Source organism: Erinaceus europaeus, chromosome 14 (genome assembly GCF_950295315.1).
Source record: "Erinaceus europaeus chromosome 14, mEriEur2.1, whole genome shotgun sequence".
Classification (NCBI taxonomy): Eukaryota; Metazoa; Chordata; class Mammalia; order Eulipotyphla; family Erinaceidae; genus Erinaceus; species Erinaceus europaeus.
Window position 1 is genome coordinate 2,471,041 of NC_080175.1, and position 25,205 is coordinate 2,496,245.

At 52.3% G+C, this 25,205-nt stretch overlaps 1 protein-coding gene across 1 annotated transcript in view; it reads right to left on the reverse strand.

Annotated features, from left to right (window-relative positions):
• Positions 1-25,205, reverse strand: part of DOCK1 (dedicator of cytokinesis 1) — a 319,977-nt gene that overhangs the window by 267,064 nt on the left and 27,708 nt on the right. The window contains exons 3-4 of the mRNA XM_060171089.1: positions 23,803-23,873; positions 19,458-19,564 (exon numbers count right to left, since the gene is read on the reverse strand). Coding sequence (XP_060027072.1) covers positions 19,458-19,564; positions 23,803-23,873 — 178 coding nt within the window. The remainder of the gene's footprint in view (positions 1-19,457; positions 19,565-23,802; positions 23,874-25,205) is intronic.

A 25,205-nucleotide genomic window follows, 5' to 3' on the forward strand; every position in this document is an offset into this window, starting at 1 on the left:
ACTTCTTCACAACTTCTGGGTCAAAGAGCAAATCAAGGAAGAAATCAAAATGTTTCCAGAGTTCAATGAAAATGAAGACACAAGCTATCAAAATATTTGGGACACAGCTAAAGCAGTCCTAAGAGGGAAGTTCATAGCCATACAAGCACACATTAGGAAACAAGAAAAGGCACAAATAAACAGCCTGATCGCACATCTTAAAGACCTAGAAGAAGAAGAACAAAGGAACCCTAAAGCAACCAGAAGGACAGAAATCACTACAGTTAGGGAAGAAATAAATAACATTGAAAATAAGAAAACCATACAAAAGATCAAGAAAAATAAATGTTGGTTCTTCGAAAGAGGGAACAAAATCGACAAACCTTTAGCCAGACTCACAAAACAAAAAAGGGAGAAGACCCAAATAGATAGGATCGTAAATGAAAGAGGAGATATCACAACAGACAATACAGAAATTCAACATACCATGCGAGACTTCTCTAAACAACTATATGCCACTAAGCTAGAGAACCTGGAAGAAATGGACGATTTCCTAGATACCTACCAACTTCAAAAACTAAGTAAAGAGAAACTAGATAACATGAACAGGCCCATCACAGCTAATGAAATGGAAATGGTTATCAAAAACCTCCCCAAAAATAAAAGTCCTGGACCAGATGGTTTTACAAATGAATTCTACAAAACCTTCAAAGAAGAACTAATACCTCTACTTTTAAAAGTCTTCCAGAAGATTGAAGACACTGGAATACTCCCTGCCAGCTTCTATAAGACACTGGAATACTCCCTTCCAACATCACTCTGATACCAGAAACAGACAGGGACACAACCAAAAAATAAAACTACAGACCGATATCTCTGATGAACACAGATGCGAAGATATTGAACAAAATCCTAGCCAACCGGATACAGCAGTATATTAAAAAGATTGTTCATCATGACCAAGTGAGGTTTATCCCTGGCATGCAAAGTTGGTTTAATATACATAAATCAATCAACGTGATCCACCACATCAACAAAAGCAAGACCGAAAACCACATGGTCATATCAATAGATGCAGAGAAAGCCTGTGACAAAATACAACATCCCTTTATGATCAAAACACTACCAAAAAATGGGATTAGATGGAAAATTCCTTAATTGTAATGACACAGAGAGAGAGATACAGATTGACACAGAGATAAAGACAGAGCCCTGTTCAACTGGCTGATGGTGGTGCTGGGAACTGAACTTGGGACCTTGGAGCCTCAGGCAGGAAAGCCACGTGCAGAACCATTATGCCGTCACCCCAGCCTTTAGCGTTTTGTCTTTTTCCTTAAGGAACAATTCTGCACTGTAAATGAACAAACCTAGATGCAGGATCCTGCGGGAGAAAAAGAAGAGACACAGAGGGAGAGACAGCACACACCACACCGTCTGTGCTGCTGCTGTCCTTGGGGCTCCCACGTGAGGCTGGGCTTTCAGGCCAGGGCACTTGCTGAGGGGTGCGCCCAGACACACACACACACACACACACACACAATCACACACACACAAAATCACTTTTTTTTTTTTTTAAGAGAAGGAAGCAGGACTGGGTGGTGCCGTGCCTGATTGAGAGCACACATCACACTAAGCCAAGGCCCGGGTTCCAGGCCCCAGTCCCCACTGCAGGATGGAAGCTTCACCGGTTTCTTTTCGCCCTCCCTCTCCCTCTTTCTCTTCCTCTCTCTCCCCTTCCCTTTCAATTTCATTCTGTCCTATAAAATGAATAAATAAGATTTAGAAATAAAGATAAAGGGCCAGGTGGCGGTGCACCTGGTTTTAAGCGTTCCGCTCCCATCACGGTTTGCAAAGACTCAGGTTCGAGCCCCCGGTCCCCACCTGCAAGGGGAAAGCTTTCTGAATGGTGAAGCAGGGCTGCAGGTGTCTCTCTCCCTGTCTATCTCCTCCTCCCCGCTTAATTTCTCTCTGTCTCTATCTAATAAATAATAAAATATTTTTAAAATAATAATAAAAGGAAGATGAACTTTTTTTCCTCCTTTTGTTGCCCTTGTTGTTGTAGCCTCGTTGTGGTTATTATTATTGCCATTGTTGATGTTGTTCGTTGTTGGCTAGGACAGAGAGAAATGGAGAGAGGAGGGGAAGACAGAGGGGGAGAGAAAGACAGACACCTGCAGACCTGCTTCACCGCCTGTGAAGCGACTCCCCTGCAGGTGGGGAGCCGGGGGCTCGAACCGGGATCCTTACACCGGTCCTTGCGCTTGGTGCCACGTGCGCTTAACCCACTGCGCCACCGCCCGACCCCCGAAGATGAACTTTTAAAAACAAGAACAAAGAAAAGGGGCAGACAGCCCACGGTCAGCACATGCCCAGCTCCGGCTCCAGCCTCAGGCCCACGGGAGACAAGCTGTGGTTCCCCACTGCCCCCTTGAATTACAAAAACAGCTCAAAGTGGTGGGAAAAATATAACTGGAATAATAACGTTCAAAATGCATAACTTCCATCAGTACCCCCAAAGCCCGTCATCTCTCTGGCCTACAGACCCCAGTGTGAACGGGTCACCCCCTCAGCAGCTCTGACCCAAGACCCCCAGCGCCCCCCTGCAGCCCAGCAGCTGGGAGCTCTCAGCAAACCTGCCTGCACACAGTCAAGCCTCAGCCCGCTGTGGCCCCTCCAAGGGGCACACGCCTGAACCACCATTACCCACAGCTATGCCTTTGCCATGGCTGCCACCATTCCACAGCGAAGAGGGATGTCCCAGGCCCCTCAGAAAGGGACAGAGAGAGAGACAGAGTCCAGAGACAGCCACCATAGTACGTGGCCGGCCCGAGTTCTGGAACAGTCTGGGGGCGGATGGGGGGGCAGAGGAAGGGCGCCCAGCAGACGGGCCGGGACACCCCCAGCTGCAAGGACGGCATGTCCGTGGAAAGACCTCGAGCCAGAGGTCCTGGATGCGTGAGAGCAGCAGACCCTCGGGCCAGGGTCCCAGATGGCCAGGCCTCCACCCTCCCCAACCAGTCCGTCATCTGTCACAGGGCCGGAGCTGAGGACTCCACCGAGCTCGGAGGTAATTGAGTGTGCTGCTTTCATTTGTCAGAGTGACAGCAGGGTGAAAAGGGAGGGCCAGCCCCTTCATCTTCAGCAGGGAGGCACTGTCAGGCCTGCTGAATGACTCTGCAGAACGTCCCCAACCCCGTGGTCTAGGTCTGCTGAACTGTCACTCAGCCTGTCACGCTACGGGGCCACCAGCCCAGCCCACAGTGCACTGGAGCCATGGGTGATGTGGGTTCTTCCCCCCTTATATTTAATTTATTTATCACTGGAGCCATGGGTGATGTGAGTTCTTCCCCCGCCTTATATTTAATTTATTTATCACTGGAGCCATGGGTGATGTGGGTTCTCCCCCCCCCCCTTATATTTAATTTATTTATCACTGGAGCCATGGGTGATGTGGGTTCTTCCCCCCCTTTATATTTAATTTATTTATCACTGGAGCCATGGGTGATGTGGGTTCTTCCCCCCCCTTATATTTAATTTATTTATCACTGGAGCCATGGGTGATGTGGGTTCTTCCCCCCCCTTATATTTAATTTATTTATCACTGGAGCCATGGGTGAAGTGGGTTCTTCCCCCCTTTATATTTAATTTATTTATCACTGGATAGGGACAGAAATTGAGAGGAGAGGGGGAGATAGCAAGGGAGAGAGACAGAGGGACACCTGAAACTTTGCTTTAGCAGTCATGAAGCTTTCTCCTTGCAGGTGGGGACCTGGGGTTTGAACCCAGAGCCTTGCGTGCTAGAGCGTGTGTCTTTAGCCAGGTGTACCACCGCCTGGCCCCTCTTTCTCTCTCTATCTCCTAACTTCTGCCTGAAAAAGTCCTCCCAGAGCAGTGAGATCCCAACGATGCAAAACAAACAAGCAAGCCAGCCAAGACATCAAATTCTCTTAGCTCCTCGAGAATCCAAAAGGCCAATTTTTTACTGTCCTTTGGAGAGACCCAATTCCAGAATGTGGGTGTTCTCAGGCCCATGGGAGACCACAGCTTAGCTCTCACTTCCCACCCCCACCCCCACCCCCAGCCAGGACAACCTGGGGCCCAGGAAGAAGTCGAGTATGGCAAGAGCGTGTGGAGACAGCATCTTGGTTCTGCAAACAGATTCTCATGCCTGAGCCTCCAAAGCCCCAGGTTCAATCCCCAGCACCACCATCAGCCAGAGCTGAGCAGGGATCTGGTTAAATAACAAGAGGCAGTGACAGCAAAAAAAAAGAGTGAGCACTCCAAATTATAGCATCCCCACCCAGACACAGGACACAGTCCCAGGAACAGGACAGGAACCCCACAAGTCCCAGCTGTGTCCCCGAGGCTGCAGTGACCCCAGCAGGGACCTTGCGGCCAGTCACTGAGCCCATTAGAACTTCCTGCCACCTGGGCTACAGTTGAGCTGGCCACACCCCAATGTCCTTGTGAAACTGGGACTGGAGGTTCCTGAGGTGCCAACTGTCAGCCTGGCTCCTTCATCTGCAAGTCCTGGGCACGGGGACAGGAGGGCCCCAGTGTCCCATCCTGCCCCCCAAAGATCAGCAGCGTCTGTTGTCCGCCTGTCTGGGGTGCAGCTCTGGGGGAGCAGGGCTCTCTGCAGGGAGCGGTGTCTGCATGTGAGCTGAGCCCTAGCGGGGGAGACTGAGTGCAGCTTCCTGCACTGGGTGAAGGCAAGAGCAGGACAGGGTGGCATTTTCTGGTCCTCACCCTTGAGGCTCCAAGCTGGGTGCCTATGACAGCTGAGCGGCACGCACCTCAGTCCTCCCCCCTCCCCGCCCTGCAGATGACAGAGGGTGGACACGGCCATCACAGCAAGACCTCGCCCACCTGCCTGGTCACCCAGCTGGCCCTGCAGCGGAGGGAAGGTACACACGCCGGGGTGGGTAGGCTCAGGTGTGCAGCTGTGCCTGTGCGGAGGGAAGGTACACACGCCGGGGTGGGTAGGCTCAGGTGTGCAGCTGTGCCTGTGCGGAGGGAAGGTACACACGCCGGGATGGGTAGGCTCAGGTGTGCAGGTGTGCAGCTGTGCCTGTGTGGGGGCGGGTCCTCAGCCACGGCAGCTGGAACAGGGAGACTCCAAGAAGAAACGTGCCCCTCTAAGGACTAGTGCATTCCCCCACCTCTCTCTCTCTCTCTCTCTCTCTCTCTCTCACACACACACACACACACACACACGAAGCAATCCTCCTCCCAAGGCAAAAACCACGTCCATTATCCAAAACCTCATGTTTAAATTTTTTTTTCACTTTTTTTTTTATTAAAGAAAGGATTAATTAACAAAACCATAGGGTAGGAGGGGTACAACTCCACAGAATTCCCGCCACCCAATCTCCATATCCCACCCCCTCCCCTGATAGCTTTCCCATTCTCTATCCCTCTGGGAGCATGGACCCAGGGTCATTGAGGGTTGCAGAAGGGAGAAGGTCTGGCTTCTGTCATGGCTTCCTCGCTGAACATGGGGTTTAAATTTTTTTTAACTAACCTTATGTATGTATTGGATAGAGACAGCCAGAAATTAAGAAGGGAGGGGGGAGGGGAAGAGGGAGAGAGGCAGAGAGACACCTGCAGCCCTGCTTCACCACTGCAAGTGGGGAACAAGGCTCAAACCCGGGTCCTTGCACGTGACAACATGTGTGTGTGTGTCACCACCCGGCCCTATTGCCTTTCCTTTCCTCTCTTTTTCTTCAATATATTTATTGTGGCAGAGAGAAATTGAGAGTGGAGGGACAGAGAGAGAGAGGGAGGTGCCAGCAGGGCGCATCTGTCCAGTTCAAGTTCTCTCTGGTGGATAGTGAGCCGTGTCCTTGTGAAGGTTGAGTCTGGTCACATTAAACAAACGAACCACAAAGTGCCTTGCATGGTGGCACACCTACTAAGTGCACACACTACAGTGTGCAAGGACCCGGGTTCGAGCCTCCAGTCCCCACTTGCAGGGGAAAAGGCTTGCAAGAGGTGAAGCAGGGCTGCAGGTGTCTGTCTGTCTCTCTTCCTCTCTGTCACCCCCTTCCCTCTCAATTTCTGGCTGCCTCTATCCTATAAATAAAGATAATTAATTAAAAAAAAAAAAAAGATGAGACACCTGCAGACCTGCTTCACCGCTCATGAAGCTTCATTCCTGCAGATGGGGAGCCAGGGGCTTGAACCCGGATCCTTTGTGGGCCCTTGTGCTGAGTACTATGTGTGCTTAACCGGTGCACCCAGCCTCGCCTGTATCTCTCCATGCCAAATGAAAGTTAAAAATTTCCAAGAACTATTATGATTTAATAGGCTGCTGGCTAGAGTTCATGGAGGGAACTCACGCGGAGGAGACCTGCTTTCTGTGTGGCTGTCGCCTCTCGGCCTTTATTCCTCAAAACTGGTAGCATGTCAGTGAGTGTTGGAAGTCAGTGGACAGCACGCAGCACAGTGCCAACATGACCAGAATAAAACATGAAGTCACCTGCATCCAGCTTGGCCAAGGACGACGTCGTGCATTCACTCAAGAAGCTGATGGACCAGTTTAAAATCTCTTGGAAAATAAAGAACGTGGCATAAAACTGGCCATGGAGAGTGGGAATAAATGAAGCCTGTCGAAGACTAGTAAAAAAAAAAAAAAAAAAAAAAAGCCAGACAAACACTGGATGCGCTTGGTTAAAAAAAAAAGAAAGAAAGAAAGGGAGGACAGGAGGGAGGGAGGGAGGGAGGGATATAGGGGAAGAGGAAGGGTGGCAAGACGAGAGGCAGGGAGGCAGGGAGCTAGGGAAGGTGTTGGTATCTTCTAATTCTGCTTTTAAAAACCCCTTCTGTTTCATTTGGTTTAAATTCCCCCTGCTTAACACTGCCTTCTATTTACATAACCACTGCCAGAGAAATTCCTATCACCCGCCCAGGCTGGTTTCCGCCCAGGAAGATCTACCTGTGAACAAGCCCTGGCCCTCTCAACTTACATTGAAAATGGATTCCAGAACAATTTAAAGACAGGTGCTGTCTTTGTGGATCTCACAGCAGCCTATGACACGGTCTGGCACCGTGGTCTCCTGGTCAAGATCTCAAGATGCCTGCCTCCATGGGTGGCCAACACTATATCGTTTCTTCTCCAAAACAGAAGATTCTGGCTGCATCTGGGTGACAAGTCTAGCAGATGGAGACTTGTCTCAAGTGGCCTCCCCCAGGGCTCTGTTCTGGCTCCTACGCTATTTAATATTTACATCAATGACCTCCCAGAAACTTCTTCAAGGAAGATCATCTACGCCGATGACATCTGCTGTGCAACTCAGGCATCCAAGTTCGACATCCTCGAGGAAACACTCACGAAAGACATGTCTCTGATATCTGATGACTGTAAAAAATGGTGACTAATCCCTAGCACTGCAAAAACGGTATCATCTGTTTTCCATCTACACCATGCCTCGGCCTCGCGTGAGCTTAATGTGCAGCTTGGCGGTACGAGAATCCGGCATGAAGCCCAGCCAGTCTATCTTGGCGTTACTCTCGATCGCACTCTGTCATTTCACGAACATCTCATAAAAACTGCAGCAAAGGTGGGCGCGAGGAATAACATCATTGCAAGACTGGCCAGCTCCTCATGGGGCGCGAGCGCTTCCACACTGCGATCATCCTCTCTGGCATGATGCTATTCCACTGCAGAATACTGTGCCCCAGGATGGTTCCGTAGCCCCCATGTCCACTTGGTCGATTCCAAATTATATTCCTCCATGAGGATCATTTCTGGAACCATCCGTTCCACCCCGGTTCCATGGCTGCCAGTTCTTAGCCACATCGCCCCGCCAGATATTCGTCGGGATGCAGCATCATCTAAGTTCATTTCCCATGTCTACGCTCGACCGGACCTGCCAATATACGCGGATATCTTCGCCCACCCTGTCCAACGCTTGACGTCTCGTCACCCAATCTGGTCCCCTACGCCTACACTGAACTTCTCTGTTCCAGTCTCTTGGAAACAGAGTTGGCAGTCAGCTGAGGTCAAGAACAAACACCTCATCACAGACCCCTGCGAGCGTCAACCCGGCTTTGACCTAGCACGTTATGATCGGGCCCTCCTCAATCACTATCGAACAGGCCATGGCCGGTGTGCCGCTTTGTTCCATCGCTGGGGAGCCAGAGACAACCCGAACTGCCCCTGCGGCTCCAGACAGACTATGACCCACATAGTCAACGACTGCCACCTCTCCAGATTCAAAGGAGGTCTCGAAACTTGACATCAGGCTCAACCTGACGCTGTTGACTGGCTACGGAAGAAGGGCAAACGCTAGAAGAAGAACCACTGCCGTCTATTTACATAAATCACTTTTACATTTACATAAAGCACCACCTTCCCTCCAGGGCATTGGTGGTTTAGTGGTAGAATTCTCACCTGCTCCACCCCCTCTCCTTGTCACACCCTGATCCTCTCCTTGTCACACTCTGATTTTCACCAGTCACTTTTCTCTCCACCCTCTCTGCGTCGCATCCTGTTCCCACCCTACTGGGCTAGTATATTTATAAGGACAAGATTGTAGTTTTTAGAGTGTTTAGCTTAGTTTGGCTTAGATTGTGCTGCGTCCTGCATGAATAAAGAGATACTGCCTACAGCTCAACGATGAGTCCCTGGTCATCTGTTACCCGCCTGTGAAGCCAGCCCGGCGAAAACAACATAGCCCGGTGAAAACAACAGGAAGGAAGCATGCCATCATTTGAAAGAGAAGAAGGAACAGATATTCTGTGTCCTTCAGTTTGGAGAAGGGTAAATAAGAGTCAGACTTCACCAGCATTGTAGCGATCACTCATCTTTCAGGAAGATGAACTGAAAACCAAGGAAGAAAAATCTCACGCATCCCCTTTGCTAGAAGGAAGCATGAATAAGCACTGGCAGTGCTGACAGGTAGAGCGTGGGCGGCCGCTAATCTCTAGGTGGATGGAAACAGATAGAAAGAGAGTCCAGGAGGCCTGCCGGTCTGCGGGCAGAACCCTGGGACACGGACTCTGAGACTCTAAAGAGAGGATCCCCACAGGTGCACCCGGCTAAGAGCTCACGTTGCCGAGCGTAAGGATGCGGATTCAAGACATGCCCCTCACCTGCAGGATGTCTGCTTCACGAGGGGTGAGGCAGGTATGCAAGTGTGTGTCTTTCTCTCCTCTCTATCTCCCTGCCCTCTCAGTTTCGCTCTGTCCTATTAGTAAAATTTGGGGGGGGGGGGGAGGAAGAGGAAGAGGAGAAGAGCCACCGCCCGCCAGAAGTGGTGGTGGGTTTGCAGTTCGCCACCAAGCCCCAGCAGCGACCCTGGAAGGCAGCCAAGAACAGACATCTTGGTCACTGTGGTCTGGCTCACTGCCCTTCTCATGCCAAAACGATGCAGACGGCCTCGTCCCCTCCATGTCCAGGGGAGTGTGTGCAGTCCTGGAGGGGCTCCCGCAGCAGGAAAAGAATGAGGTGGTGACGGAGAAGGGAGTGGGCTCCAAACAGCACAAGTCAGATTCTGCCACTGGCTTCTCACCTGGGTCCAGAGCTGCTGCGCTCCTGGGCTCTCAGTGGCGACGTGAGCAGGGGACACTCGGGAGGTCAGGACAGCATCTGTGACAGCTGCGAGACAGTCCCTGCTGCCCCAGAACCCACAGTGACGGGGACGGCAGCCCACCGAGAGCCCGTGCTGGAGGCTGAGGACAATGGCACAGTGACACCAGCAGTGTGGGCTCTACCCGCTGGGCACGGGCAGGGGCGGCCTATGGGGGAAAGCCGTCAGGAGTCACGATCGCAGAAGCAGAAGCACAGCTCCGCAAGTTTCCTTATGTGCAGTGTGCACGCGTGCGTGCAGTACACAGACCTGGCCGCTGTCTCGTTCTATATGGCACTGGAATATGGCACTGGAAGTGAGTTCCGTCCCCAGAAGGCATTGCTCATGCTTGGGCGACAACAGTTTAAGCGTGAGTCTAGGGTCAGACAGACACAGGCTGGGGGTGTGGATCCACCTGCCAATGCCCGGGTCCAGCAGAGAAGCAATGACAGAAGCCACAACTCCCACCTTCTGCTCCCCATAAAGAATCTGGGTCTATGCTCCCAGAGGGACAAAGAACAGGGAAGCTTCCAATGGAGGGGATGGGACAGGGAACTCTGGAGGTGAGAAATGTGTAGAAGTGTGCCCGTTATATTACAAGCCTGTTTATCATTATTAAACCACTAATGAATTAAAAAACAAACAAACAACAACAACAAAACAAAAACAAAACAGGGAGTCGGGCAGTAGCACAGCGGGTTAAGCGCACGTGGCACAAAGCACAAGGGCCGGCATAAGGATCTCGGTTCGAGCCCCGGCTCCCCACCTGCAGGGGAGTCGCTTCACAGGCGGTGAAGCAGGTCTGCAGGTGTCTGTCTTTCTCTCCCCCTCTCTGTCTTCCCCTCCTCTCTCCATTTCTCTCTGTCCTATCCAACAACGACAACAACAACAACAATAACTACAACAATAAAACAACAAGGGCAACAAAAGGGAATAAATAAATATTAAAAATAATTTTAAAAAAAAGAGTGGGTGGTGGATTTGTATGGACAAGTGCAGGACCAACACCAGGGTGGCAGATCGCTCCCTGCGGGGCTTTCACTTGGTCACTTGACTCCGGCGGTCTCCCCTGTCAGAGGAGATCTTGCCTCTCATTCTAACCAGCCTCGCCGAAGTCCCTCGGAGGAGTCAAACTTGCTGATCATCAGTCCCAAGCACATGGTGGGTGCCATACATATTAAAACGGAATTGAAATGGATATAATTAAGACGCTGAAATTGAGTTCGCCCTCCTTGATTCAAGAAGCCAGTTCCAAACAGCTGCAGTGCTTCCAAGCGGTCTTTTCAAAAACACATATAATGAAAGATATAGAGGGAGATATAAGAAAGGTAGAGTACTTCACAGAGAGATATTAAAATATTCTCAAGGCTTGAGAAAAAAAAGAAAAAAGAAAACCCAGGAGAAGATGATGTTCCCATTCCAAGAGCATCTGAAAGAATCAGCCGTTGGGTTCACAGCTGGGAACATTCATGAGGAGCCATGAGCACAAGCCGCTAATTAAAGTGTCCTGGAAGGGACGGTGGCCGTGGAGATCCCTAGCCCAATTCCTCTTTCTGCACCGCATTCAGCAACTTAACAAGCTGCCCACAGACTAACTGTGGGCCCTTTGCACGTGCAGACACCTCTTCCCCTGCTTGGCCACCTGGGGCATGTAGAAGCTTCCCTGCCATCTCCTCAGCCTCTCTCTCTCCCTCTCTAAAAAAATAAAAGTCAATAAAGAGTGATGAAGCTTTAGTGACACCTGAGACAGAGAGACAGTGAGAGAGGAAGAGGGGGAATGGGAGAGGAGAAGAGGGAGAGGCGGAGAGGGAGATGGCAAGAGGGAGAAGGGGAGGAGTGGGAGGGAGGGGGAGGGGGAAAAGGAGACGGGGAGGGAGAGAAGGAGAGGGGGGGATAGGAGGAGAGGGGGAGGAAAGAAGGAGGAGAGGAGGAGGGAGAGAAGGAGAGGGGGAAGAGAGGAGGAGAGGGGGAGGAGAGGAGGAGACGGGGAGGAGAGAAGGAGTTGAGGAGGAGAGAAGGAGGGAGAAAAGGAGAGGGGGAAGAGAGGAGGAGAGGGGGAGGAGAGGAGGAGAGGGGGAGGAGAGGAGGAGAGGGGGAGGAGAGGAGGAGAGGGGGAGGAGAGGAGGAGTTGAGGAGGAGAGAAGGAGGGAGAAAAGGAGAGGGGGAAGAGAGGAGGAGAGGGGGAGGAGAGGAGGAGAGGGGGAGGAGAGGAGGAGTTGAGGAGAGGGAGGGAAGAAGGGAAGGAGGAGAGGAAGTGAGGAAGTGGAAGGGGAAGGGAAGGAGAGGGAAAGGAGGAGGGAGGTAACTCTCTTTGCACAGCAGAGATGCTCTGTAGGATTTATTTTGTTTTGTTTATGGATCAAAGTACTAATAAGAAGGCAGATTTTATGATAGATCTGCATTACACGTACTTTTTGTTTTTTCCTTCTGTGATTTACAGCACAAGGCAAGGGTGAATAGGGTAACTTTAAAAGATATAAATTTTCTATCTTGGATCTGCTCATAACGAGAGTAGTCTAGACACCGACTTCAGTATCTCCTAATAGCTGGTCCCAATAGATATCTGGGCCTTTGCTCTCAGACTTCAAGGAGCTGCTGTAACTAATGTTTGCACCATTAGAAAGGAGAGATTTACTCTGCTTGATGGCCGGAAGAATCATTCACCTTGAAAATAAGAATCAGGGAAATAACTTAAGCTCCCGAGGCCTACGTTTTTTTTTAGACAGCTCTGTCTTGCTCAGAAATGAAGTGTCACGGATCTGGTGAACAGCGTCTAAAAGGAAGTCATTTGGAACGCAGGCACACGGAGCCACCCAATGGACAAGGAACAACAAACAAGGACCTGGGCCGTTGCTGATCTCTGCCAGACCCCAACCACTGGAGGAAAGCGGAACCCTAGGAGACGAAACTCCAACCAACGGGAGCCCTGAAGACGCAGAGCAAAGGCAAAGTTCATTCAGCGAGGACTGAGCCTCTGCTGAGCACAGAGCACAGAAGGGGCTGTCTTGGCTCTGAATCACTGGACCGGTGATTCCTCACAGCCTGCGCTACCCTCCAAAAGCCACACTGACTTGGGAGAGACACAAGGAGGGAGAGAGCTCAGCGTCAGCCCAGGACTTGTGCGCCCGAGGCCAAAAAGGGCCCAGGTTCAAGCCCCGGTATCACCTGGACACACACACACTCTGTCCCAAACTCATAATGAACAAACTTTGAAAACAAGGCATCAGAATAAATCCACCTTCAGCTCTACAGAAAATGTGCCAATTGTTTTAGCCTCTTTCACAAGGTGAACGTAGAAAGATTAGCTACTGAGTCAGTGCCGGTCAGAGCAAGGATTCCTCTGGAGCCAGGACGGCAGAGAGAGGGGAGCGCGTGTGGTGAGGGGCACATGCTCCCAGCCCTCGCCCCCACCTCAGAGTTTCCTGACGGTGTACCCAATGGTGGGGCTTTAAAATTATGCCAGGCGGGTGAAGATGGCGGCTTGAAGACAACCCCTGAACAAAGAGACCTCCTCACAGAGTGGGAGAAGATCTTCACATGCCATACATCAGACGAGAGGCTAATAACCAAAATATATAAAGAACTCGCCACAGTCAGCAATAGAAAAGCAAATGATCCCATCCAAAAATGGGGAGAGGACATGAACAGAATATTAAGCACAGAAGAGATCCAAAAGGCCAACAAACACATGAAAATTCATCCAAGTCATTGATTGTCAGGAAAATGCCAATGAAGACAACAATGAGATACCACTTCACTCCTGTGAGAATGTCACACATCAGAAAAGGTAACAGCAGCAACAAAAGCTGGAGAGGCTGTGGGGACAGAGGACCTCCTGCACTGCTAATGGGAATGTCAGTAGGTCCAGTCCCTGTGAAGAGCAGTCCGGAGACTCTCAGAAGGCTAGAAGTGAACCTGTTCTATGACTCTGCAAATCCTCTCCTGGGGATAGATCCTAAGGACTTCATCATGGCCATCCAAAAAGATCTGTGTGCACCTGTGTCCATAGCAGCACAATTTGTAATAGCCAAAACCTGGAAGCAACCCAGGTGTCCAACAACAGATGAGTGGCTGAGCAAGCTGTGGTCTATATACATAATGGAATACTATTCAGCTGTGAAGAAGGATGAAGTCACCTTCTCTGAGCTATTTTGGATGGAGCTAGAAGGAATTACGTTAAGTGAGGTAAGTCAGAAAGAACAAGACTAGTATGGGATGATCCCACTCATAAACAGAAGTTGAGAAAGAATAGAAAGGGGGGGAGTCGGGCTGTAGCGCAGCGGATTAAGCGCAGGTGGTGAAAAGTGCAAGGACCAGCATAAGGATTCTGGTTCGAGCCCCCGGCTCCCCACCTGCAGGGGAGTCGCTTCACAAGGCAGTGAGACAGGTCTGCAGGTCTCTATCTTTCTCTCCCCTTCTCTGTCTTCCCCTCCTCTCTCCATTTCTCTCTGTCCTAACAACGGTGACATCAATCATTTTCATATCTTTCTCTCCCTCTGTCTTCCCCTCCTCTCTCCTTATTTCTCTATCCTATCCAACAACGAAGACATCAATAATAACAATAACTACAACAACAAAATAACAAGGGCAACAAAAGGGAATAAATAAATAAATATAAAGAAAGAATAGAAAGGGAAACACAAAGCAGAATCTGCCCGAGTTTGAAGTATTACACGAAATTAAAAAGAAAAAAAAAAAGGGAGTTGCATGGTAGCGCAGTGAGTTAAGTGCACGTGGCACAGTTCGAGCCCCCGGCTCCCCACCTGCAGGGGAGTCAATTCACAGGCGGTGAGGCAGGTCTGCAGGTGTCTGTCTTTCTCTCCCCCCCTCTCTGTCTTTCCCTCCTCTCTCCATTTCTCTCTGTCCTAACAACGATGACATCAATAACAACAACAATAACTAAATCAACAATAAAAAGACAGCAAGAGCAACAAAAGGGAAAATTAATTAATTATAAAAGAACTCTGGATGGACGGTGAGGTTAGATTTTCAGCTTCACTACAGGGGTGGGGTAAGACACAAACACCATCTCCCCAGACAATACCTTTAGTCCACCTGCATGTTACTGTCGGGCTCAGGCAAAAATCAGCAAAGTCACAGGCCCTTTGGACTACACCTAAAATAGACCAACTAGCTTTTTTTTTTTTTTTTCCAAATTGGAGACCTCAAATCTCATCTGCTATATTCTTACCTTTAGGGTCCTAATTATTAAACAATTTGTTTTGTTTTATATCTGAATGCTTTTTAGCCACCAAGTTGCAGATGCCACTATGACGACTTGCTGGGCAGACGCCTCACCCATGTGTCCTGGAACCTCCCCTCCCCAGAGCCGTGCCCCACTAGGGACAGACAGACACAGGCTGGGCGTGTGAGTCCACCTGTTCAGTGGAGAAGCAACTACAGAAGCCAGAACTCCCACCTTAGGCTCCCCATAATGGTCCTGTGTCCATGATGCCAGAGGGATAAAGAATAAGGAAGCTTCCACTGGAGGATATGGGATGCAGAACTCTGGCGGTGGGAACCGTGTGGAACTATACCCTCTCTCTGAAAACCTGCCCACTCCACACCACAGATTACAGGCGAGTCACCTCTCTCTGAAAACCTGCCCACTCCACACCACAGATTACAGGCGAGTCACCTCTCTCTTTTTTTCTGTTTTTGGCGAGGTGCATAAGCTATTTCACCAGCTTTCAGGGAGTCCAGTCACATCAGGAGAGGAAGCTTGGAAGCCATTAGCGCCCATTCAGGGCTCCCGTGGCCGGCATGCCAAGGAAGCGTGTCCTTCCCGGGGCTGGAGGCAGCGGCCGCCGTGGGGGAGACCAGCTAGGACACACTGTGGGGGCTGCCGCCCACTCACCCTTTGCTGAGCAAGGTCATCCCTTCTGTCATCAAAGCTGCCCGTTTTCAAAGACGGTCTAAAATGTACTGGAGGGGGAAGGCTGGGGAAGGCATCTGGATAAGGACTGAGCAGAGGGGCCGGGTGGGGGCACACCTGGTTGAGCGCACATGTTCGCTTGCGCAAGGACCCAGGGTCGAGCCCCCGGTCCCCACCTGAGGGGGAAAGCTTTTCAAGTGCTGAAAAAGGGCTGCAGGTGTCTCTCTGTCTCCCTATCACCCCCTTCCCTCTTGATTTCTGGCTGTCTCCATCCAGTAAATACATAAAGATAATTTTAAAAAGAAAGAAGAGAGAGAGAGAGAGAAAGGGAGAAAGAAACCTCAGCAGTAGAAGCAGAGGAGCGTCAGTAGCCCACTCCGGCAGGAGCACGTCCAGCTGAGCCCCCAGCAGGCAGGGCAGAGTAGAGAGAAGGGGCACGATGCCCACATGCCTTGGCCACAGATAAACAGGAGTATCTTTAGCATCTCTGGTCCCAGCTCCGCCTGCAGCAGGAGGCTGCCTCCGTTTCCCCATTCTTCGTGAGGACAGAAGAATAGAAGGACAATAAAGCAGAGAAGTCTGGGGCGGGGGGGGGGGGGGGGAGACGGCACACACTTAGAGCAGAGCCGGTGCGGGAATCTCTGGGGAGGGAGACGACAAACAGGCGACAAACAGGCAGGGCGGCCTCACATGCGGCCTGGACAAGCACCTCCAGAAAGTGGCAGGTGCCACACGCCCTATGCTGTGACCGCAGCCCAGGGAAAGCTGAGCAAAGGCCGCTCTAGGTGAGAGACGTGCGGACAGGTGTGATTCCAGGACAATTCAGCCATGCGGGCAGTGCGGCCGACTCCACCGCTGGGCGGGGAAGGAGGCCGGAGACTTGGCTTTAAATATTTATACCAAGTGTGAAAGAGGACCTTTTGCAAAAAGTGAGGACCTCTTTGTAATAACAGACCAGCCGGAATTGTTCAGCAGACAAGGAGGTGGGGAGGCTGCGGGCTGGGCCACGGAGCCTGAGTTCCCGCGGGTGTGTGGCCGCGTCCACCCGGGCAGGCCCCGCAAGCACATCTGGGCCGCGGAGGGTGGAGAGAACGATCGCTTCTCATTGGCTAATCCTGGAGCTGCTTGTTAGGACACGAAGCTTCAGGCTACTCGGAGCTCATCTGTTCCACAGCAGCTTTGAACGCGAGCTCGGCTGCGCGGCACGCCGCCTCACGTCATTATGTGGGTACAACTTCCCATCGAGATCAGATTCCTAATTGTGCGTCTCCAGATATCCAGGTTATTATTCCAAAGTGCTGTAGTCCTAGCAACTCCTTATTATTTATTTGCATGCCGTATTTTTCTGGGAGAGGACTTGAAAAAGCCTACTGTATATATATCTATATATATGTGAGGGAAAACAGAAACAGAGCATCAGAAAAAGAAGGAAGATGCAATTTCCCAAGACCTGGGGCAGACATATGAGCGACCTCCCTGGCAAGCTGCTCACGAATGAAACAGAATGAGGGTCGGGCGGCAGTGCAGCGGGTTAAGGGGACACGTTCTGAAGCACAAGGACCCACGTGAGGATCTGGGTTTGAGCCCCCAGCTCCCCACCTGCAGGGAGGTCACTTCACAAGTGGTGAAGCAGGTCTGCAGGTGTCTCTCTGTCTCTCTCTCTCCCTCTGTCTTCCCCTCCTCTCTCAATTTCTCTCTGTCCTGTCCAATAAAATGGAAACAGTGCCGCCAGGAGCGGTGGATTTATAGTGCTGGCACCGAGCCCCAGGGATAACCCCGGAGGGACAGGAAGGAAGGAAGGAAGGAAGGAAGGAAGGAAGGAAGGAAAAGAGAGTTCCAATGAGGGGAAACCTGTCCCTGAAATATCATTTGAATCTACTTTCCATTTCCAATATTTCCGTTGGGCATTTTGTCCTTCTTGGGAGAGAGCCAAATGACAGTTCTACAAAAAGTTCCATCACAGTTCTACAAAAGAAATTTTAAACGGACAAAATCATATTGTCAAGAAAGGCTCCCCTAGGTCACCGCTCAACAAAGGTAGATACGGTCGATCCACTGAGAACCGCTCTTCCCTGAGGGGGATCAGCTCACTGGAAGCAGGTGCCGTGAGGGCAGAGCCTGCGTCTGGGTGTGGTGAGTGGGGATGGCTGAGCCGTGAGGAGACACGGGCACCCAACCGAATCAGACTCAGAGAGAACGGGTGCAGGAAACGGCGCCTCTCCTAGCACCATGCACAGGCGCCGTGGGAGGAGGTGGCAAAGCAGGGCTCCCACCATCACCGTCACCACGGCGCCCTCGAACCCCGGGTCCTGGAGCCTGCATGAGTGACATCTGGAGCGTGAGCGCCTCACCCTCTGACTTTCCTGCCACGTGTGGTCCTGACTCCCTGGCGGTGCCTTTATGTCCTTGAGTCCCAGACCAAGGAGACCCAGCTGACATGCTTCCACGAAAGGGAGGAACCTCTTGCTGGCTCGGGGAGGGGGTTCCGCAGGGCAGCTGTGGCTGAAGCCTCCCTGCCTCCTTTGGTTTTTATTTCCCCGCTGGAAGAACAGTCCCACCTAGAGGAAGCCTGGACGTGTTCTCTCAGCACAGCCTTAGCTGGCTATAAGAACAGACATTTTGGTATTTATTTTTTTCTTATTTTTGTTTATCTTTATTGATTGGGTAGAGATGGCCAGAAATGGAGAACGCAAGGGGAGATAGAGAGGGAGAGAGACAGAGACACCTGCAGCCCTGCCTCACCACTCTGGAAGCCGTCCCCCTGCAGGTCACCGGGGCTCGATCCCGGGTCCTTGCGCATTGGAACGTGTGCGCTCAACCAGGTGCGCCACCATCTGGCCCAGTATTTATTGTTATTTACTTATCTAGTTATTGTTTTTGCCTCCAGGGTGATCACTGGGGCTCGGTGCCAGCACTGCAAACCCACTGCTCCTGGCGGCACTGTTTCCATTTTATTGGACAGGACAGAGAGAAAAATTGGAGGGGAAGGGGAAGACAGAGAATGAGAGACACCTGAGGACCCGCTTGGCCGCTTGTGAAGTGACCCCCCGCCAACCTCCTTCAGGCGGGGAGCCTGGGCTCGAACCCGGGTCCGCATTGCATGGATGCTTTCAGTATATGTGTGCTTAACCGGGTGCACCACCACTGGCCTCTCCATACAGCTGAGAAAAGCAAGAAATAAGATTCCACCCAGCAGCCAGGCAGCACAGCCCAGGAGATACCAAGAACTGCGTCAGAAACACACCCGGTTGGTTCCCAGTCCGGCCAGTAACTGGGTGACGCGGCAGCCCGGGCTGCTCTGTCCCTGAGCCACGCAGTGGGGGGGCGGAAAAGGAATGAACGCGGTGCCGGAACGTGTGGACACGAGTGGTGCGGGGTGAACCTCTCCCCCTGGGAGAATGTCACTCAGCACTGACTTCCAATAAGTGAGGACGGTCGTGGAAATGGTGCAGAGCTTGAAGCTTTCAATAAAACCACTTGACTAGTATAAAATATTAATTCAATCTATCCGAATAGAAAGAATATGATTAATAAAAAGGATAGGGAGATAATGCAAGGGAACCAGAAGGTGTGGCCGAGGAGAAAGGAGACGGGGAGCCATTCCAACTCTTACTCCCCAGAGCGGGACTGTCGCCACGAACTGAGTTCAGGACCTGACACAGCCAGAACTTCTACACTTAAAGACAAGCTCAGACAGTTCCTCCTCTGCGTGATCATCCCAATGGAAGCCAGTGGCCGTCTCCCCAGGATGGACAATCACGCACTTGGAAGGGGACAGTGCAGGCTGATTATCCCGGAGCCTGGACGCCTTCCAGAATGACAAAGGACTGGCGAGGTCTGGCCCGCACGCTTCCGGGTCTGTTCCTTACACTTCTGACCAATGCCCGGTCTCTTCTAAGGGCTGCGGGTATGGTTTCCGTCGGTGCCCACCTCCCCCCGCAGGGCAGGGGCAGGGGGAGCACAGAACTCCGGCGGGGGGGCCCACAGAGGGTGAGCGGTGGGACACTGTCCCCACACTGTGGTGCACTCACCGTGCTGTGTGAAGAGGTCGCTGTGGATGATCTCGATCAAGCAGGAAAGCTTCTGGATGGTGAGGGAGCCCATGGGAACGTTGAGGATGAACTCCGTGAACATTTTGCTACGACCAAAACAAAGAGGGAGCTTAGCGACACACGGTGCAGGCGGCACTGACGGGAGGTCAGTGGGCGCTCAGCAAAGGACACAGGGATGTTGGCTAAAACTTGGCAACGGGAGACAAGGGCTCTGTCGTTATTTTTTTTCTTTTTCACCTAAGAGCCACTAAACTGGTAGTCGGGTGGTGGCACAGCGGGTTAAGCACAGGTAGCGCAAAGCACAAGGACCGGCGTAAGGATCCCGGTTCGAGCCCCCGGCTCCCCACCCGCAGGGGAGTCGCTTCACAGGCGGTGAAGCAGGTCTGCAGGTGTCTGTCTTTCTCTCCCCCTCTCTGTCTTCCCCTCCTCTCTCCATTTCTCTCTGTCCTATCCAACAATAACGACATCAACAACAATAATAATAACCACAATGATGTTAAACAACAATGGCAACAAAAGGGAAAAAATATATATATATATATATACATATATATATAAAGACCAGTCTATAAAAAAAAAAAAGAGCCCCTAAACTGGTTAGAATCCAAAAGAATGAAAAGACCTCTCAAATGTTGGCTGAAGGGCTGAAGAAATTGGAGCCCTCGGCTCAAAATGGCGGAAGTGGATCTGGGTAAACCTTTTCCCATGGGACACAAGATTTGTCTAACTGTCCTGTTAGAATGTTTAGTAGCTTTATTTATTTATTCGATAGAGACAGCCAGAAATGGAAAGGGAAGAGGGAGATAAAGAGATAGAGATAGACAGAGACACCCGCAGCACTGCTCACCACTTGCAAAGCTTCCCCCAGACGGGGGCCTTGAACCGGGTCCTTGCACACTGTAGCATGTGCGCGCAACCAGGTGCGCCACCACCTGCCCCCACCCTCTCTCTCTTTAGGCTTATCTTGACTCCTCCACCCGAGAGACATGGAGAAACAGAACAAGGGAAGCAGCAAAGCCAAAGCACCCCGTGGCCCCACAGCCCCGGGGGTGGGTGGGAACCTCGGCACGCAAGTCCGCCCCTGAATCAGCCACCTCCCCAGGCCTCACTGCCAAAGTATATTCCCGAGAAGGGAACACACATGTCCTCACAGCAATCGCAGCATCGTCATTCGAAACGCTCGGGAGGGGCAAACAGCGGCTGGCAGAGTGGATGAAGGGAATATCCAAGCAGGGGGTGCACCCACTGGGAACGAGGAGATCCCGCCAGCTCTCCATCAAGACCAGCCTCGAGAGACCTATGGTGGCGGCACCGAAGGCCACGGCCGTGGGAACCTGTCACTGCACAGCACCACGGAAAGGCGGCCCTCCGGACACCCAGAGATGAGTGGCTGGCTGGGGCCAGGGATGAGGGTGAGGGTTTCTGATGCCTGAGGCTCCAGGTCACAGGTTCAACCCCCAGCATCACCATAGGCCAGAGCTGAGAAGCGCTCTGCTTTCTCTCAGTCTCTCTCTCTCTCTTTCTTTGTCATTAAAATAAAAAAGTATTTTATCTGACTGGGGACACAGCACAGAGGCTCTGCAAAAGACTCTCCTGCCTGAGGCTCTAAGGTCCCAGGTTCAATCCCCAGCACCACCATCAGCCAGAGCTCAACAGGGTTTTCTCTGTGTCTGTGTATTTCTCTCTCTCTCTCTCTCTCTCTCTCTCTATCTATCTCCATCTCTCTCTCTCTTTCTCTCCCTCTATCTCCATCTCTCTCTCTCTGTCTCTGTCTCTCATTAAAATAAGTGAACTAGGGCTCTGTTCTGGCTCCTACGCTATTTAATATTTACATCAATGACCTCCCAGAAACTTCTTCAAGGAAGTTCATCTACGCCGATGATATCTGCTGTGCAACTCAGGCATCCAAGTTCGACATCCTCGAGGAAACACTCACGAAAGACATGTCTCTGATATCTGATGACTGTAAAAAATGGCGACTAATCCCTAGCACTGCAAAAGCGGTATCATCTGTTTTCCATCTACACCATGCCTCGGCCTCGCGTGAGCTGAATGTGCAGCTTGGCGATATGAGAATCCGGCATGAAGCCCAGCCAGTCTATCTTGGCGTTACTCTCGATCGCACCCTGTCATTTCACGAACATCTCATAAAAACTGCAGCAAAGGTGGGCGCGAGGAATAACATCATTGCAAGACTGGCCAGCTCCTCATGGGGCGCGAGCGCTTCCACACTGCGATCATCCTCTCTGGCATTATGCTATTCCACTGCAGAATACTGTGCCCCAGGATGGTTCCGTAGCCCCCATGTCCACTTGGTCGATTCCAAATTATATTCCTCCATGAGGATCATTTCTGGAACCATCCGTTCCACCCCGGTTCCATGGCTGCCAGTTCTTAGCAACATCGCCCCGCCAGATATTCGTCAGGATGTGGCATCATCTAAGTTCATTTCCCACGTCTACGCTCGACCGGACCTGCCAATATACGCGGATATCTTCGCCCACCCTGTCCAACGCTTGACGTCTCGTCACCCAATCTGGTCCCCTACGCCTACACTGAACTTCTCTGTTCCAGACTCTTGGAAACAGAGTTGGCAGTCAGCTGAGGTAAAGAACAAACACCTCATCACAGACCCCTGCAAGTGTCAACCCGGCTTTGACCTAGCACGTTATGATTGGGCCCTCCTCAATCGCTACCGAACAGGCCATGGCCGGTGCGCCGCTGTGTTCCATCGCTGGGGAGCCAGAGACGACCCGAACTGCCCCTGCGGCTACAGACAGACTATGACCCACATAGTCAACGACTGCCACCTCTCCAGATTCAAAGGAGGTCTCGAAACTTGACATCAGGCTCAACCTGACTCTGTTGACTGGCTACGGAAGAAGGGCAAACGCTAGAAGAAGAAGTGAACTATGTAATTCAAAACAGAACACAAGGGATTGTGTTGGGTAATGGAATTGCTTTGTTTAAGCAAGCATAAAAAGATACAGTGGTGGGCAGGGGTAGATAGCATAACGTTTATGCAAACAGACTCTCATGCCTGAGGCTCAAACATACCAGGCTCAATCTCCTGCACCACCATAAGCCAGAGCTGAGTAGTGCTCTGGTAAGAAAAAGAAAGAAAGAAAGAAAGAAAGAAAGAAAGAAAGAAAGAAAGAAAGAAAGATCATTAAAAATAAAACAGAGAGAGTGGTTACAGAGTGAGGCCTAGGGCATCGCACTGACAGATGTAATGTGAGGTTCAAACTCGGGCCTTCTGCTTCTTGCCAACACAGTACTGAAGCACAGTGCCCCACGCACCACTGAGCGCCACTGGGCTGGCTGTTCAGACTGGATGTTCAGGCTGGCAAACTTGTGTGAATGAGAAGGAGTCACGTTCCCATCCGTAAGCAAGAAACACTCACTAAAACAAAGAAATCACGATCACCAATCAGACTGGCAAGACAGACAGACAAGGACTCACACAGACACACACACACACGCTAGTCTGACAGGGCCAGGAGGTGATGCCCCATTATTACCAAGCACAAGGGTCCAGGTTCGAGCCACCGACTGCTCCCCCACCTGTAGGAGGTCGGCTTCCTGAGCAGTGACGCAGGGCTGCAGGTGTCTCTCTTTCTCTCCCTCTTTATCTCCCTGTTCTCTCTCAATTTCTCTCTGTCCTTTCTAATACAAATTATAAAGAAAAAAAAAGGCCACTGGGAGCAGTGGATTCGTAGTGCATGCACTGAGCCCCAGCAACAGCCTGCAGCTGCAGGCATAAAAAAAAAAAAAAGAAAAAAGAAAAGAAAGAAAAAACATCGGTTTGACCTTTTGGAGGACAACCAGATAATATGTATTAAGATCCTTTCAACACAAAGCGCGAGACCGAGTGCTACACTTGTCCACGTTCCCTAGCGTTTAAAGGCTGACAGCGCAACTCAAGCTACAGTCTTTCTTCCTGCATCCCGTGTTATCACTGTGAAGACAGAAAAAGCCCAACACTGGGGGGCGAGAGGGGGACGGGGCAGCATGGCGTCTCTGCGGAGAGACTCTCCTGCCGGAGGCTCCAAAGCCCCAGGTTCAATCCCCCGCACCACCATAAGCCAGAGCTGAGCAGGGCCCTGGGAAAGAAGCAGCAGCCCAACTCCAGTGGGTAGCAGCACAGTGGCCGGGAAGCACAGCCACGCAGGGGTAGATCATCACGGCCAAGTTCCTGAGGCTGAAAACTGGGCTCAAGATAAGCCTCTACACGCTGCTGCTGCTGCTGCGAAGAAGCCAGGGAACATGCCCTGACTGAGCGGAGCACTGAGTGCGTGGGTCCCCTGCCCGGGAGCCTCCTTACCTGAGCTCTTTGGGATCCAACACCAGCTTCACGTCATTGACGATGGTGGGCAGGTACTTCAGAGCTGCGCCCTGCGGAGAGAGAACAGAGGACAGGGCTGAGCTTGCTGCCCGCTGGGACTGCAGAGAGAGAACAGAGGACAGGGCTGAGCCCGCTGCCCGCTGGGACTGCGGAGAGAGAGCAGAGGACAGGGCTGAGCCCGCTGCCCGATGCCCACTGGGACTGCGGAGAACAGAGGACAGGGCTGAGCCCGCTGCCCGCTGCCCACTGGGACTGCGGAGAGAGAACAGAGGACAGGGCTGAGCCCGCTGCCCAATGCCCGCTGGGACTGCGGAGAGAGAACAGAGGACAGGGCTGAGCCCGCTGCCCAATGCCCGCTGGGACTGCGGAGAGAGAACAGAGGACAGGGCTGAGCCCGCTGCCCGATGCCCGCTGGGACTGCGGAGAGAGAGCAGAGGACAGGGCTGAGCCCGCTGCCCAATGCCCGCTGGGACTGCGGAGAGAGAACAGAGGACAGGGCTGAGCCCGCTGCCCAATGCCCGCTGGGACTGAGGAGAGAGAACAGAGGACAGGGCTGAGCCCGCTGCCCGCTGGGACTGCGGAGAGAGAACAGAGGACAGGGCTGAGCCCGCTGCCCGCTGGGACTGCGGAGAGAGAACAGAGGACAGGGCTGAGCCCGCTGCCCGCTGCCCACTGGGACTGCGGAGAACAGAGGACAGGGCTGAGCCTGCTGCCCGCTGCCCACTGGGACTGCGGAGAACAGAGGACAGGGCTGAGCCCGCTGCCCGCTGCCTGCTGCCCGCTGGGACTGCGGAGAGAGAACAGAGGACAGGGCTGAGCCCGCTGCCCGCTGCCCGCTGGGACTGTGGAGAGAGAGCAGAGGACAGGGCTGAGCCCGCTGCCCGCTGGGACTGCAGAGAGAGAGCAGAGGACAGGGCTGAGCCTGCTGCCCGCTGCCCGCTGGGACTGCAGAGAGAGAACAGAGGACAGGGCTGAGCCCGCTGCCCGATGCCCGCTGGGACTGCGGAGAGAGAGCAGAGGACAAGGCTGAGCCCACTGCCCAATGCCCGCTGGGACTGCGGAGAGAGAACAGAGGACAGGGCTGAGCCCGCTGCCCGATGCCCGCTGGGACTGCAGAGAGAGAGCAGAGGACAGGGCTGAGCCCGCTGCCCGCTGGGACTGCGGAGAGAGAGCAGAGGACAGGGCTGAGCCCGCTGCCCGCTGGGACTGCGGAGAGAGAACAGAGGACAGGGCTGAGCCCGCTGCCCGCTGCCCACTGGGACTGCGGAGAACAGAGGACAGGGCTGAGCCTGCTGCCCGCTGCCCACTGGGACTGCGGAGAACAGAGGACAGGGCTGAGCCCGCTGCCCGCTGCCTGCTGCCCGCTGGGACTGCGGAGAGAG